A 17,062-nucleotide genomic window follows, 5' to 3' on the forward strand; every position below is an offset into this window, starting at 1 on the left:
GCCTTGCTACAGTTTTGCTATTTGGCCATGGGCCATGCTAAAACTGTTGCAAGGCATGCTGGTATGTGTAGTTCAACAGCAGCTGGAGGGCCGAAGGTTCCCCATCCCTGCTCTAAATGGTGCCCTGGGGCTGGGGGAGGGGCTACAGGTCAAAGCCTTATCCCCCCCCTGCTGGACTTCACCACCGGGTACTGGGGGCTTAGTAAAACGGTTTTATAAGAGAAAACCGACCTGTGCCCTGTACTACCACAGTGTCCATGCCAGAGCGCGCAGGCCGCCTCTCACCGGCCGCGTGGGATCGCGATTAACAGCCGGTCCCGTTGAGGGGACCCCTTACCTCCTCCCTGTAGTGCGGCCACGCGATCCGGGAGAGCAGCGGTCGTGTGTGTGACTAACAATGAAGAAAACTGGAGTCTCCACTGTAGGTACCCGACAACCAGGGCGCGGGAGTGTACAGCTCCGCTGGGGGAGGTGAGGGAGCTGCAGTAGGAGATGTCCGACTGACAACTAACACAGTCAGTGTCTCTGCTGCAGCCCTTGAAGTCTTCAAAATACTTTAAAAGCTTCTTTCAGGGCTGCTGGAGCAGCCCCCCTGTTAAGTGCCTGCTTACCGTATGGCACAGACTACAAAACTGAGCTCCTGTGCATGGAGGCTGGGCTATAGAGGAGGCAGCACTAGTCATTCTGGGAACAGTCAAAGCTTAGAGCCTGTTGGTGCCTCAGATCAAGATCCTACTCTACACCCCAATGTCATTCCCTGTGGATCCCAGTGGATCCCGCAACCGGAAATAAGATTTTAAACCTACCGGTAAATCTTTTTCTCGTAGACCGTAGAGGATGCTGGGGACTCCGTAAGGACCATGGGGATAGACAGGCTCCGCAGGAGACATGCGTACTTTAAGAAAGACTTTAGGTATGGGTGTGCACTGGCTCCTCCCTCTATGCCCCTACTCCAGACCTCAGTTAGAGAAACTGTGCCCAGAGGAGACCGACAGTACGAGGAAAGGATTTTTGTTAATCCAAGAGCAAGATTCATACCAGCCACACCGTATAACTTGTGTATATACTAACCAGTTAACAGTATGAAAACAACGTAGCATCAGTCCATAACCCTTATGTAAGCAAAACTATATACTAAGTCTTGCAGAAGTAGTCCGCACTTGGGACGGGTGCCCAGCATCCTCTACGGACTACGAGAAAAAGATTTACCGGTAGGTTTAAAATCTTATTTTCTCATACGTCCTAGAGGATGCTGGGGACTCCGTAAGGACCATAAGGATTATACCAAAGCTCCCAAACGGGCGGGAGAGTGCGGATGACTCTGCAGCACCGATTGAGCATACAGGAGGTCCTCCTCAGCCAGGGTATCAAACTTATAGAACTTTGCAAAGGTGTTTGAACCCGACCAAGCAGCAGCTCGGCATAGTTGTAGTGCCGAGACCCCTCGGGCAGCCGCCCAAGACGAGCCCACCTTCCTAGTGGAATGGGCCTTGACCGATTTTGGTAACGGCAATCCAGCCGTAGAATTCGCAGAACAGTGCATTCTATGCTGTAGAACAGTGCTTCTGTTTTTCTGACTCTAGCCGTTCTGGCCTTGTAAATTTTCAAAGCCCTGACTACATCAAGGGACTCGGAATCTCCAAGTCTCGCGTAGTCACAGGCACCACAATAGGTTGGTTCATATGAAAAGAGGACACCACCTTAGGCAAGAATTGAGCACGGGTCCGCAATTCCGCTCTATCCATATGGAAAACCAGATAGGGGCTTTTATGAGACAAAGCCGCCAATTCCGACACTCGCCTAGCCGAAGCCAAGGCTAATGACATGACCATCTTCCAAGTGAGATATTTTAACTCCACCGTTTGAAGTGGTTCAAACCAGTGCGACTTAAGGAAACTCAACACCACGTTAAGGTCCAAGGCGCCACCGGAGGTATAAAAGGAGGCTGAATATGCAGCACTCCCTTCACAAAAGTCTGTACTTCTGGGAGAGAAGCCAATTCTTTTGAAAGAAAATGGATAAGATCGAAATCTGAACCTTAATGGAGCCTAATTTTAGGCCGAAATTCACTCCAGTCTGTAGGAAGTGAAGGAAACGGCCCAGATGGAATTCTTCCATAGGAGCATTCTGGCCTCACACAAGAAACATATTTTCGCCATATACGGTGATAATGTTTAGCTGTCACGTCCTTCCTAACCTTTATCAGCGTAGGAATGACCTCATCCGGACTGCCTTTTTCCGCTAGGATCCTGCGTTCAACCACCACGCCGTCAAACGCAGCAGCGGTAAGTCTTGGGACAGGGCCCCTGTTGCAACAGGTCCGGTCGTAGAGGAAGAGGCCACGGATCTTCTGTGAGCATTTCCAGCAGATCCGGATACCGGGTCCTTCATGGCCAATCTGGAACAATGAGAATTGTTCTCACTCCTCTTTTTCTTATTATACTCAACACCTTGGGTATGAGAGGTGCTGAGGAAGTCTGCTTCCCAGTTGTCCACTCCCGGAATTAATACTGCCGACAGTGCGCTTAAATGATTTTCCGCCCAGCGAAGTATCTTCGTGGCTTCAGCCATTGCCACTCTGCTCCTTGTGCCGCCTTGGCGGTTTACATGAGCCACTGCGGTGATGTTGTCTGACTGCATCAGAACTGGTTGGTCGCGAAGTAAGGTCTCCGCTTGACGTAGGGCGTTGTATATGGCCCTCAGTTCCAGGATGTTGATGTGAAGTCTCTTGACTTGACCAAAGACCTTGGAAGTTTCTTCCCTGTGTGACTGCTCCCCACCCTCGGAGGCTCGCGTCCGTGGTCACCAGGATCCAGTCCTGAATGCCGAACCTGTGGCCTTCTAGAAGGTGAGCACTCTGCAGCCACCACAGGAGAGATACCCTGGCTCTGAGGGACAGGGTGATCAACTGATGAATTTGTAGATGTGACCTGGACCACTTGTCCAGTAGGTCCCATTGGAAAGTCCTCGCATGGAACCTGCCGAAGGGAATGGCTTCGTATGCTGCCACCATCTTTCCCAGGACTCGAATGCAGTGATGCACTGACACCTGTTTTGGCTTCAATAGGTTCCTGACCAGAGTCATGAGTTCCTGAGCTTTTTCTTTCGGAAGATAAACCCTTTTCTGGTCTGTATCCAGAATCATGCCCAAGAAGGTCAGACGAGTCGTAGGAACCAACTGCGACTTCGGGATATTGAGAATCCAGCCGTGTTGCTGTAACACCTTCAGTGAAAGTGAGACGCTGTTCAGCAACTGCTCTCTTGATCTCGCTTTTATGAGGAGATCGTCCAAGTACGGGATAATTGTGACACCTTGCTTGCGCAGGGGCACCATCATTTCCGCCATTACCTTGGTGAAAATCCTCGGGGCCGTGGAAAGCCCAAACGGCAACGTCTGAAATTGCTAATGACAATCCTGTACCGCAAATCTCAGGTACGCCTGATGAGGTGGATAAATGGGAACATGAAGGTATGCATCCTTTATGTCCACGGATACCATAAAAATCCCCCCCTTCTAGGCTGGCGATGACCGCTCTTAGCGATTCCATCTTGAACCTTTTCAAGTATAGGTTCAGGGATTTTAAATTTAAAATGGGTCTGACCGAACCGTCCGGTTTCGGGACTACAAACAGGGTTGAGTAATACCTCTACCCTTGTTGAAGCAGGGGAACCTTGACCACCACCTGTTGAAGATACAATTTGTGAATTGCATTTAACACCATCTCCCTTTCCGGGGGAGAAGCTGGTAGGGCCGATTTGAAAAAGCGGCGAGGAGGCACCTCTTAGAATTCCAGCTTGTAACCCTGAGAAACAATTTCTATTGCCCAGGGATCCACCTGTGAGTGAACCCAGATGTGGCTGAAAACGCGAAGACGTGCCTCCACTGGGGCGGACTCCTTTAGCAGAGCCCAGCGTCATGCGGTGGATTTTATAGAGGCCGGGGAGGACTTCTGTTCCTGGGAACTAGCTGTGTTGTGCAGCTTTTTTCCTCTGCCCTTACCTCTGGCAAGAAAGGACGCGCCTCGTACTTTGTTTCTTTGTGATCGAAAGGACTGCATTTGATAATGTGGCGCTTTCTTAGGCTGTCAGGGAATATAAGGCAAAAAATTTGATTTACCAGCTGTAGCTGTGGAGACCAGGTCCGAGAGACCTTCCCCAAATAATTCCTCACCCTTGTAAGGTAAAACCTCCATATGCCTCTTTGAGTCGGCATCACCTGTCCATTGCCGGGTCCATAGGACTCATCTAGCAGAAATCGACATAGCGTTGATTCTAGAACCCAGTAGACTAATGTCTCTTTGAGCATCTCTCATATATAAGACAGCATCTTTTATATGCCCTAGGGTCAATAAAATGGTATCCTTATCTAGGGTCTCAATTTCCGCTGATAAGGTATCTGTCCATGCTGCTACAGCGCTACAAACCCAGGCCGACGCAATTGCCGGTCTGAGTAAGGTACCAGAATGTGTGTAAATGGACTTCAAGGTAACCTCCTGCTTGCGGTCAGCAGGATCCCTGAGGGTAGCCGTATCTTGGGATGGCAGCGCTACCTTTTTGGATAAGCGTGTCAATGCTTTGTCTACCCTAGGGGAGGATTCCCACCGTATCCTGTCCGTTGGCAGGAAAGGATACGCCATAAGAATCCTTTTGGGAATCTGCAGTTTTTTGTCTGGAGATTCCCAAGCTTTTTCACATAATTCGTTCAACTCATGTGAGGGGGGAAAGGTTACCTCAGGGTTTCTTTCCCTTATACATGTGCACCCTCGTGTCAGGGACAGGGGGTTAATCTGTGATATGCAAAACCTCTTTTATTGCAATAATCATATATCGAATACATTTAGCCACTTCTGGCTGTAACTGTGCATCATCGTAGTCGACACTGGAGTCAGAATCCGTGTCAGTATCTGTGTCTACTATTTGGGATAGTGGGCGCTTTTGAGACCCTGAAGGTCCCTGCGACATAGGAACAGACATGGGTTGACTCCCTGGCTGTTCCGTAGCTTCAGCTTTGTCTAATCATTTGTGCAATAAATTTACATTAGCACTTAAAACATTCCACATATCCATCCAGTCAGGTGTCGGCGTTGTCGACGGAGACACCACATTCATTTGCTCCCCCTCCTCCCTAGGCGAGCCTTCTACCTCAGACATGTCGACACACGCGTACCGACACACCACACACTCAGGGAATCCTCTTATCTGAAGACCGTTCCCCCACAAGGCCCTTTGGAGAGACAGAGAGAGAGTATGCCAGCACACACCCAGCGCTATATGACCCAGGAAAATACACAATAAATAAGAATTTACTTACCGATAATTCTATTTCTCATAGTCCGTAGTGGATGCTGGGGACTCTGAAAGGACCATGGGGAATAGCGGCTCCGCAGGAGACTGGGCACAAAAGTAAAAAGCTTTAGGACTACCTGGTGTGCACTGGCTCCTCCCCCTATGACCCTCCTCCAAGCCTCAGTTAGGATACTGTGCCCGGACGAGCGTACACAATAAGGAAGGATCTTGAATCCCGGGTAAGACTCTTACCAGCCACACCAATCACACCGTACAACTTGTGATCTGAACCCAGTTAACAGCATGATAACAGAAGGAGCCTCTGAAAAGATGGCTCACAACAACAAAAACACAGATCTTTGTAACAATAACTATGTACAAGTAATGCAGACAATCCGCACTTGGGATGGGCGCCCAGCATCCACTACGGACTATGAGAAATAGAATTATCGGTAAGTAAATTCTTATTTTCTCTAACGTCCTAGTGGATGCTGGGGACTCCGAAAGGACCATGGGGATTATACCAAAGCTCCCAAACGGGCGGGAGAGTGCGGATGACTCTGCAGCACCGAATGAGAGAACTCCAGGTCCTCCTCAGCCAGGGTATCAAATTTGTAGAATTTAGCAAACGTGTTTGCCCCTGCCCAAGTAGCAGCTCGGCAAAGTTGTAAAGCCGAGACCCCTCGGGCAGCCGCCCAAGATGAGCCCACTTTCCGTGTGGAATGGGCTTTTACAGATTTTGGCTGTGGCAGGCCTGCCACAGAATGTGCAAGCTGAATTGTACTACAAATCCAACGAGCAATCGTCTGCTTAGAAGCAGGAGCACCCAGCTTGTTGGGTGCATACAGGATAAACAGCGAGTCAGATTTTCTGACTCCAGCCGTCCTGGAAACATATTTTCAGGGACCTGACTACGTCCAGCAACTTGGAATCCTCCAAGTCCCTAGTAGCCGCAGGCACCACAATAGGCTGGTTTAAGTGAAATGCTGAAACCACCTTAGGGAGAAATTGAGGACGAGTCCTCAATTCTGCCCTGTCCGTATGAAAAATTAGGTAAGGGCTTTTATAGGATAAAGCCGCCAATTCTGAAACACGCCTGGCTGAAGCCAGGGCTAACAAAATATCTCACATGGAAAGTGGTAATGCTAAGTCCACAGTGGTGAGTGGTTCAAACCAATGTGATTTTAGGAATCCCAAAACTACATTGAGATCCCAAGGTGCCACTGGAGGCACAAAAAGGAGGCTGTATATGCAGTACTCCCTTGACAAACGTCTGAACTTCAGGAACAGAAGCTAGTTCTTTTTGGAAGAATATTGACAGGGCCGAAATTTGAACCTTAATGGACCCTAATTTTAGGCCCATAGACAGTCCTGTTTGCAGGAAATGCAGGAATCGACCCAGTTGAAATTCCTCTGTAGGGGCCTTCCTGGCCTCGCACCACGCAACATATTTTCGCCAAATACGGTGATAATGTTGTACGGTCACATACTTCCTGGCTTTGATCAGGGTAGGGATGACTTCATCCGGAATGCCTTTTTCCTTCAGGATCCGGCGTTCAACCGCCATGTCGTCAAACGCAGCCGCGGTAAGTCTTGGAACAGACATGGTCCCTGCTGGAGCAGGTCCTTTCTTAGAGGTAGAGGCCACGGGTCTTCCGTGAGCATCTCTTGAATTTCCGGGTACCAAGTCCTTCTTGGCCAATCCGGAGCCACGAGTATAGTCTTTACTCCTCTCCTTCTTATGATTCTCAGTACTTTTGGTATGAGAGGAAGAGGAGGGAACACATACACTGACTGGTACACCCACGGTGTTACCAGAGCGTCCACAGCTATCGCCTGAGGGTCCCTTGACCTGGCGCAATATCTGTCCAGTTTTTTGTTGAGGCGGGACGCCATCATGTCCACCTTTGGTTTTTCCCAACGGTTCACAATCATGTGGAAGACTTCTGGGTGAAGTCCCCACTCCCCCGGGTGAAGATCGTGTCTGCTGAGGAAGTCTGCTTCCCAGTTGTCCACTCCCGGAATGAACACTGCTGACAGTGCTATCACATGATTTTCCGCCCAGCGAAGAATCCTTGCCACTTCCGTCATTGCCCTCCTGCTTCTTGTGCCGCCCTGTCTGTTTACATGGGCGACTGCCGTGATGTTGTCCGACTGGATCAACACCGGCTGACCCTGAAGCAGAGGTCTTGCCTGACTTAGGGCATTGTAAATGGCCCTGAGTTCCAGGATATTTATGTGAAGTGACGTTTCCATGCTTGACCACAAGCCCTGGAAATTTCTTCCCTGTGTGACTGCTCCCCAGCCCCTTAGGCTGGCATCCGTGGTCACCAGGACCCAATCCTGAATGCCGAATCTGCGGCCCTCTAGGAGATGAGCACTCTGTAACCACCACAGGAGAGACACCCTTGTCCTTGGAGACAGGGTTATCCGCTGATGCATTTGAAGATGCGATCCGGACCATTTGTCCAGCAGATCCCACTGAAAAGTTCTTGCGTGGAATCTGCCGAATGGAATCGCTTCGTAAGAAGCCACCATCTTTCCCAGGACCCTTGTGCATTGATGTACTGACACTTGGCCTGGTCTTAGGAGGTTCCTGACTAGGTCGGATATCTCCCTGGCTTTCTCTTCCGGGAGAAACACCTTTTTCTGTACTGTGTCCAGAATCATTCCTAGGAACAGCAGACGTGTCGTCGGAATCAGCTGCGATTTTGGAATATTTAGAATCCATCCGTGCTGTCGTAGTACTACTTGAGATAGTGCTACTCCGACCTCTAACTGTTCTCTGGACCTTGCCCTTATCAGGAGATCGTCCAAGTAAGGGATAATTAAGACGCCTTTTCTTCGAAGAAGAATCATCATTTCGGCCATTACCTTGGTAAAGACCCGGGGTGCCGTGGACAATCCAAACGGCAGCGTCTGAAACTGATAGTGACAGTTCTGTACCACAAACCTGAGGTACCCTTGGTGAGAAGGGCAAATTGGGACATGGAGGTAAGCATCCTTGATGTCCAGAGACACCATATAGTCCCCTTCTTCCAGGTTCGCTATCACTGCTCTGAGTGACTCCATCTTGAACTTGAACCTTTTTATGTAAGTGTTCAAGGCTTTCAGATTTAAAATGGGTCTCACCGAGCAGTCCGGCTTCGGTACCACAAACAGCGTGGAATAATACCCCTTTCCCTGTTGTAGGAGGGGTACCTTGATTATCACTTGCTGGGAATACAGCTTGTGAATGGCTTCCAATACCGCCTCCCTGTCGGGGGGAGACGTTGGTAAAGCAGACTTCAGGAACCGGCGAGGGGGAGACGTCTCGAATTCCAATTTGTACCCCTGAGATACTACCTGCAGGATCCAGGGGTCCACTTGCGAGTGAGCCCACTGCGCGCTGAAATTCTTGAGACGGGCCCCCACCGTGCCTGAGTCCGCTTGTAAGGCCCCAGCGTCATGCTGAGGACTTGGCAGAAGCGGGGGAGGGCTTCTGTTCGTGGGAAGAGGCTGTCTGCTGCAGTCTTTTTCCCCTTCCTCTGCCCCGGGGCAGATATGAGTGGCCTTTTGCCCGCTTGCCCTTATGGGGACGAAAGGACTGAGTCTGAAAAGACGGTATCTTTTTCTGCTGTGAGGTGACTTGGGGTAAAAAGGTGGATTTCCCAGCCGTTGCCGTGGCCACCAGGTCCGATAGACCGACCTCAAATAACTCCTCCCCTTTATACGGCAATACTTCCATATGCCGTTTGGAATCCGCATCCCCTGACCACTGACGCGTCCATAACCCTCTTCTGGCAGAAATGGACATCGCACTTACTCTTGATGCCAGAGTGCAAATATCCCTCTGTGCATCACGCATATATAGAAATGCATCTTTTAAATGCTCTATAGTCAATAATATATTGTCCCTGTCCAGGCTATCAATATTTTCAGTCAGGGAATCCGACCAAGCCACCCCAGCACTGCACATCCAGGCTGAGGCGATTGCTGGTCGCAGTATAACACCAGTATGTGTGTATATACTTTTTAGGATATTTTCCAGCTTTCTATCAGCTGGTTCCTTGAGGGCGGCCGTATCAGGAGACGGTAAAGCCACTTGTTTTGATAAGCGTGTGAGCGCCTTATCCACTCTAGGGGGTGTTTCCCAACGCGCCCTAACCTCTGGCGAGAAAGGGTATAATGCCAATAATTTTTTAGAAATTAGCAGTTTTTTATCAGGGGAAACCCACGCTTCATCACACACTTCATTTAATTCATCTGATTCACGAAAAACTACGGGTAGTTTTTTCACACCCCACATAATACCCTTCTTTGTGGTACTTGTAGTATCAGAAATGTTCAAAACCTCCTTCATTGCCGTGATCATGCAACGTGTGGCCCTGCTGGAAAATACGTTTGTTTCCTCACCGTCGACACTGGAGTCAGTGTCCGTGTCAGTGTCTGTATCGACCTGAGGTAACGGGCGTTTTATAGCCCCTGACGGTGTTTGAGACGCCTGTACAGGTATTAACTGATTTGCCGGCTGTCTCATGTCGTCAACAGTCTTTTGTAAAGTGCCGACACTATCACGTTATTCTTTCCATAAGACCATCCAGTCAGGTGTCGACTCCCTAGGGGGTGACATCACTAACACAGGCAATTGCTCCGCCTCCACACCATTTTCCTCCTCATACATGTCGACACAGCGTACCGACACACAGCACACACACAGGGAATGCTCTGATAGAGGACAGGACCCCACTAGCCCTTTGGGGAGACAGAGGGAGAGTTTGCCAGCACACACCAGAGCGCTATATATATACAGGGATAACCTTATATAAGTGTTTTTCCCTAATATAGCTGCTGTATATATTAATATGCCAATTTAGTGCCCCCCCTCTCTTGTTTTACCCTGTTTCTGTAGTGCAGGACTGCAGGGGAGAGTCAGGGAGCCTTCCTCCAACGGAGCTGTGAGGAAAAAATGGCGCCAGTGTGCTGAGGAGATAGGCTCCGCCCCCTTCTCGGCGGCCTTTCTCCCGCTTTTTAATGGAAAAATTGGCAGGGGTTAAATGCATCCATATAGCCCAGGAGCTATATGTGATGTATTTTTTGCCAAAAAAAGGTTTTTTATTGCGTCTCAGGGCGCCCCCCCCAGCGCCCTGCACCCTCAGTGACCGGAGTGTGAAGTGTGCTGAGAGCAATGGCGCACAGCTGCGGTGCTGTGCGCTACCTTATTGAAGACAGGACGTCTTCTGCCGCCGATTTTCCGGACCTCTTCACTCTTCTGGCTCTGTAAGGGGGCCGGCGGCGCGGCTCCGGGACCCATCCATGGCTGGGCCTGTGATCGTCCCTCTGGAGCTAATGTCCAGTAGCCTAAGAAGCCCAATCCACTCTGCACGCAGGTGAGTTCGCTTCTTCTCCCCTTAGTCCCTCGGTGCAGTGAGCCTGTTGCCAGCAGGTCTCACTGAAAATAAAAAACCTACTTTAAAACTTTTACACTAAGCAGCTCAGGAGAGCCCCTTAGCCTGCACCCGTCTCGTTCGGGCACAAAAATCCAACTGAGGCTTGGAGGAGGGTCATAGGGGGAGGAGCCAGTGCACACCAGGTAGTCCTAAAGCTTTTTACTTTTGTGCCCAGTCTCCTGCGGAGCCGCTATTCCCCATGGACCTTTCGGAGTCCCCAGCATCCACTAGGACGTTAGAGAAAATATGTTTACCCAGTAGCGCTGTTTATATATATCTATGCGCCAAATTATGTGCCCCCCCCCCCCTTCTTTAAAACCCTCTTTGACCGTGGAATAAGCAGCGGAGAGTCCGGGGAGCTTCCTCTCAGCGCTGTGCTGTGGAGAAAATGGCGCTGGTGAGTGCTGAGGGAGAAGCCCCGCCCCCTCGGCGGCAGGCTTCTGTCCCGCTCAAATATACTAAAAGACTGGCGGGGGCTCTTTATATATACAGTGCCCAGCTGTATATAGATATATATTTTTGCCAAAGAGAGGTTCATATGCTGCCCAGGGCGCCCCCCTGCGCCCTGCACCCTTTACAGTGACTGCCGTGTGTGAGGTGTATGGGAGCAATGGCGCACAGCTTTACTGCTGTGCGTTACCTCAGTGAAAATCATGAAGTCTTCTGCCGCCTCTGAAGTCTTTTCTTCTCATACTCACCCGGCTTCTATCTTCCGGCTCTGCGAGGAGGATGGCGGCGCGGCTCTGGGACGGACGGCGAGAGTGAGACCTGCGTACCGATCACTCTGGAGCTAATGGTGTCCAGTAGCCTAAGAAACAGAGCCTAGCATTATAGTAGGTCTGTTTCTCTCCCCTCAGTCCCTCGATGCAGGGAGTCTGTTGCCAGCAGGCTCCCTGAAAATAAAAAACCTAACAAATATACTTTCTGACAGGAAACTCAGGAGAGCTCCCTGTAATGCACCCAGTCTCCTCTGGGCACAGTAGTAAACTGAGGTCTGGAGGGAGGAGCCAGTGCACACCCATACCTAAAGTCTTTCTTAAAGTGCCCATGTCTCCTGCGGAGCCCGTCTATCACCATGGTCCTTACGGAGTCCCCAGCATCGTCTAGGACGTAAGAGAAAAATAAAATAAACTTATGGCTGCAAAAAACCAGCAGCCCCATGACCATGGTCCGGCTCCTGACGCACTAAACAAACTGAATTGCCTGCACCAGGAAGCGGGGATATAGGAGACTGGCCAGTTGCAATCTGGGAGGACGAAAACTTTTGATTGATTAGTGCCATTCCGCTTACGCTACCTCATATCCCAATGTTATACTGTGGATAATCTGTGGATCCTGCAGGATAAAAACAATTAAAAGCCCAGAGATTTATTTATAAGTTATTTACATAACTGTAGAACAAGTGTGCAAACACTTACCAATTCTGTTGATTTACTGCCCACCGGGCTCCCATCTTTATCCTCTGCTTCCATTGGTTCACTGCAAGAAGGAAACAGTACACAAACAAACACAAATATTAAATGTTGCAAATGTGTTAGCAGAAATAAAAAGCCTCATGATGTATACGCTCTTCTAGGAGAGTGGAAGCTAAAGAGTAATCAAGCATAGTACAGCTGACTCTGAGCAGGGAGCAACACTAATGCTGGGAACACACTAAAAAGATTTGTGTACCAACCAACGGCATTCTACATCATGCTGTCCGTACACACTGCACAATGCAGTGGACAACGGTGCTATATATCATTGCCACGCCGCATTTAAAATGCATGCCGTTATTCCCTGGTTCGTCCCACTGGTCATGCAGCACGCCCAACAGGACAGGACAACCCAGAGCACAATCCACGGGAATGCGTGATCACACTTACACACTGAGCAATGTTGCAGATATATCGTTACGCTCAAGCTGCCAAGTGTGTACCAGGATTAAAACACGCGAGTAACTGGGCACCTGAACAAACAATGGGCCTAATTCAGATCTGATCGCTAGGCTGCTAATTTTGCTATCCTGCGTCCAGAAAGTCACCACCCAAGGGGAGTGTATATTCGCCCGTACAAGTGTGCAATCGTATGTGTACGCCGAGCTACAAATATACCTCAGTCAGCAGACAGCTGCAAATCTGTTTGCACCTCACTCACCATCTAATGGTTTCTCCAGTGTGTGCAGTCTATGCACAGCCCAGGATTTACTCCTACAGTGTGATGAGAACAGGCTGATCGGGTCGAGAGCAGACGTCACACGCCCTCTCTGAAAACGCCTGCGTTTTCCCTGAAACTCCATGAAAACAGTCAGTTACCACTCACAAACAGCCTCTACCTGTCAATCAGCATGCGAATGGCTGTGTGATAGTAATTTTCGCACCAGCTTGTCGCTGTTCAGCGATGCCTGTTTGGTGCATATGTATGCACAGTCTATCGATAATCGCCCGCTGTGCGAAAACGCACAGCAGCGATCGGGTCTGAATCCGGCCCAATGTTACAATGCAAAGGGTTCATAGACATTCTTAGCATGCAGGGTAATAGTAAAACTTTTTCACTTCTGTACTCTTAAAATTGTAATGCATACTAAATAAGAGTTATAGGTTATGGACAACTATAGCAGAATTGATGTGATGAGTCCGAAATATTACACATCCCAAAATATATATATTGAAGAACCCCAAATTTTTTAATGATGGGTCCCTGGAAGCTACCCAATATTTGTCTAGGTACAATCACTGAGCACGCCAGTTTTGTAAAGCAGTCCCCGTCACCACCCCTGCCCTCAAAATGGCCATAGCACTGACTTGGGGGCACTGCATACGAGCTCACAGGATCCATTCCACACATGCACAAAATGAGTCCAGGGCAGTCCAACCATCAGTTTTATGTACAACTCTGAATAAGGTCCAGTGTCTGAGTTCCAATGTACCATACATTATATAGAATTAAATATAGATATATACTTGCTATAAAGATATATAGATTTTAAAAAGTCTCTTTGATCTTGGGTTTCTGCCTTTTATTTGCAGATTTCTTCATTCTGAACATGTAAAACTGTACAAATTCTGCCAATCCTACCTGTCCTTTGTTGCCACTGGCACTGTGCCAGTATTTGTTGAACCTGGCACTGATGGAATAGGGGCTCCAACGGTACGGAGATTCTGTATGACAGAAGACAGGAACTGCTGGCTGGCACTCTCATACAAGTCAAAGCATATCTGATAAGCCATGAGCAGGTTGTCCTCTTTCACCAATTTCTCTAAGATATCACTAACAGCCTGTGGGTCATCTAAGAAGATGAGGCACTGTGGAGAGGAAAGAGTGGACATAGGAGTTTATTATTATTACATTTTATTTATAAGGCGCCACATGTGTTTCGCAGCGCCGTACAAAGGACAGTACAGGGAGACAAACATAGCATTACAGTAAATAAATAACAGAAAGAGTACAGGTAAAATAGAGCACCACACGTTAATAAAAGTTTAGTTAATAATAGAAGAGGCAAGAGAACAGGGTGCTCTCACTGCACCAATCATTGGTAAGTCTTCATACACCCACTGCAAGTACACTATATAAATCCGAACGACGGAGAACACCGACAGAGCAATTACTTACAACATTTTCAACAGCGTCCAAATATCTTCCAGTTATAAAAGCAAATCAGCCATTACTTTTATTGTATAACAGGCATTTAGAAATCTTTTCCAAATGTATAACATACACAAATTAATTTGGGATATTGTTCTGGAAAGCTTGGATGGATTATATTCACTGGGCAAACGTTAAATATAAATATATAAATATGTTGCTGAGCAATACAATTTATAAGTGGGAGAAATGGGAAGCACAATCTAATAGAATGAACACACACTTAGCTAATTTGTTGCCCTTATTGTATACAAATGATAGCATCCTAAGAGGATAATACTGAGGTTACCTGGCACACATTGATAAAGTCAGGTTTCTCCAGGTTCATGTAGATTTTGACCAAGACCCTGAGAACTTTATTTCTGAACTGTTTGTTCTGCATTAATGACATGCAGACTTTAAGGCTGTACGCCAGCATCCCAGGGACATCATTCTGCAGAGAAGGTACATGTGTTAAATGTCAATGTATGCAAAGCAAAACAGATTAAAAAAAAAAAAAAAAAGTATAAAAAAAAACAAGGTTTTAGGGCCTAATTCAGACCTGATCACTGTTGTGCAAAATCGCACAGTGGCCGATTATCGCACGACTGTGCATGCTTACTACTGGCAGCGGCTATCTGATCGCAGCCCTCTGCAAAATCACAGAGGAGCGCTCAGGTCGAAATTAGGCCCTTAGTGTCTACGTAGATACTTTACAAAGAGAAAAAAAGAAAATATACTATGCAAGAATATAGACTGAATATAGAGTAACAAAAACAGGGACTCACCGATTCTAAAATGGTTTTCTGAAATATATCTAGTCGGCGAGTCTCCAGTGCAATGCCAATAGCCTGCTTGTACTTATGGTCATCAAGACAGCGTTGGAACATTTTGTTTACAATCCCTTCTAGGCGCTCATCAATTGGCTTCTTCTCGCCATCTGGGAGCTCAGCATTCTCTACACACTGCTTGGTGTAATGGTCAATGCATTTAGCTGCAAAAAAGGAAGTAAAGGACTTTTAAACATAAAACATTATTAAGTCAGTCTTTATTATGCATTTTTTTTTCCTACAGTTGTATTAGAAATCAGGGCCATATAGATGATAAGGGCAACACAATGACACAGTGGTTAGCATTGCAGCCTCACAGCACTGAAGTCATGAGCTCAATTCCCAATAAGGGCCCTTTCTGTGTGGATTTTGTATACCCTCGACATGTTTGCATGGGTTTAAACAGAACAGGATCCTCCAGTTTCCTCCCAAACTTTAAAAAAAAAAAAAAAAAAAAAACACCACATAATGAGATTCTGAGAGTGCTTGTGCAAGGGAATTTAGACTGTAAGCTCCAATGGGGTAGGGACGGATGTGAATGAGAAATATTTTCTGTACATCACAGAATAAATTGGTTGCACGAAACATATAAAGGTATACAGATAAGTGTACCTCAGACCAATTTTTTTTTTTTTTTTTTTTTAATAATCTGAAGTATTAAAACAGAATATAACATACAGACGTACAATTAGAAGGGATATTACAATATAAAAAAAAAAAGAAAAAAAAATAGCTGAATAACCAAGCTCCTTCCAGAGTCTTGCTACCATGACAGACAATAGTCACATGGTATTGCCTTTCCCTATTTAGATTACCTATATGATATCCAGAACACTATAAAATTATCCATTTAATATAGACAAAACAGAATGTCAAACTATTAACTGTCCATGATGACTTATGTCTATCTGTCCACACATTGTAATATTGCTGCACGTGGCCACAAAACAATTAAAACATTTTTTTTTGTAATCTCTAAATTAGAGATGTAGAGCACAAGTGTGTGGGCATTCAGTGTCCCTGAATGGATTCAGAAAAAACATAAGCCCTTCAGACTATTCCTAACCGACACAGCCCTGAGAATGTAACATTGGGTACACACTATACAATCTATCATCCAATATATCGTTCAGATGCAGACCTGAACAATATGTCCCACACATGGTATACTGTGCATCCCCACTCTTGTTTCCGGCCACTGTTCACTGAATAATCCCATTGGATGTGCTTCCTAACAAACCTTATGCAGTCACACACACACACACACACACACACACACACACACAAGATCTAGCAAGGACATGAGCTGCATGAAGGAAAAGTCTAATTTCATCAGCATTTAAACGATGTGACCACTCAGGCCATATATGGTGTCCTGCAACAAGATTTACCACACTAGTGTGATACCTGCCCAAAAACATACAAAGGGTCCAGCTATGCACCTCGACGCAGCTCAATCAGCGCACCTGCAAGCCCCTTTATCCCCATGGCTCTGGTGATGTGTACTTCCTGCACAGCCAGTATTTCCATCCCTGATCTGGGATGCACTCAAATGAAACAGTGGTTGCCAAAACCAACCTTCCAAGTACCTTCTTACATAGGAGAACTGATAGCAAACTGTGCGCCAAAAGAAACCTTACTACTATATGGCGCAACAAGTATTTTATCCGCTGGAAGAAGCACACTCTGCTGTGGAATATCAAACAGACCGAGAACTACAATTCTCCAAATTTCTGGTAGGGGGTGATTCAACCATGGTTCTCCAGCATCAAAGCTGTTTTGCAATAATGTGTTGTTCTTTGTGAACACCCACGGAGCAGTCTAAAGAGTAAAAGCAGTGCCTGAAACTGGAAATGGAGAGAATGAAACAAAATCTGAAAAGGCATTGGTGACCCTCTCAGACTGGCATAT

At 47.3% G+C, this 17,062-nt stretch overlaps 1 protein-coding gene across 1 annotated transcript in view; it reads right to left on the reverse strand.

Moving 5' to 3' along the window:
* The window catches only part of PSMD1 (proteasome 26S subunit, non-ATPase 1), a 211,607-nt gene that overhangs the window by 178,788 nt on the left and 15,757 nt on the right, over window positions 1-17,062 (reverse strand). Inside the window, exons 5-8 of the mRNA XM_063916562.1 lie at window positions 15,110-15,315; window positions 14,632-14,775; window positions 13,773-13,999; window positions 12,134-12,194 (exon numbers count right to left, since the gene is read on the reverse strand). Of these exons, the coding sequence (XP_063772632.1) occupies window positions 12,134-12,194; window positions 13,773-13,999; window positions 14,632-14,775; window positions 15,110-15,315 (638 nt within the window). The remainder of the gene's footprint in view (window positions 1-12,133; window positions 12,195-13,772; window positions 14,000-14,631; window positions 14,776-15,109; window positions 15,316-17,062) is intronic.

Source organism: Pseudophryne corroboree, chromosome 4 (assembly GCF_028390025.1).
Source record: "Pseudophryne corroboree isolate aPseCor3 chromosome 4, aPseCor3.hap2, whole genome shotgun sequence".
Lineage (NCBI taxonomy): Eukaryota > Metazoa > Chordata > Amphibia > Anura > Myobatrachidae > Pseudophryne > Pseudophryne corroboree.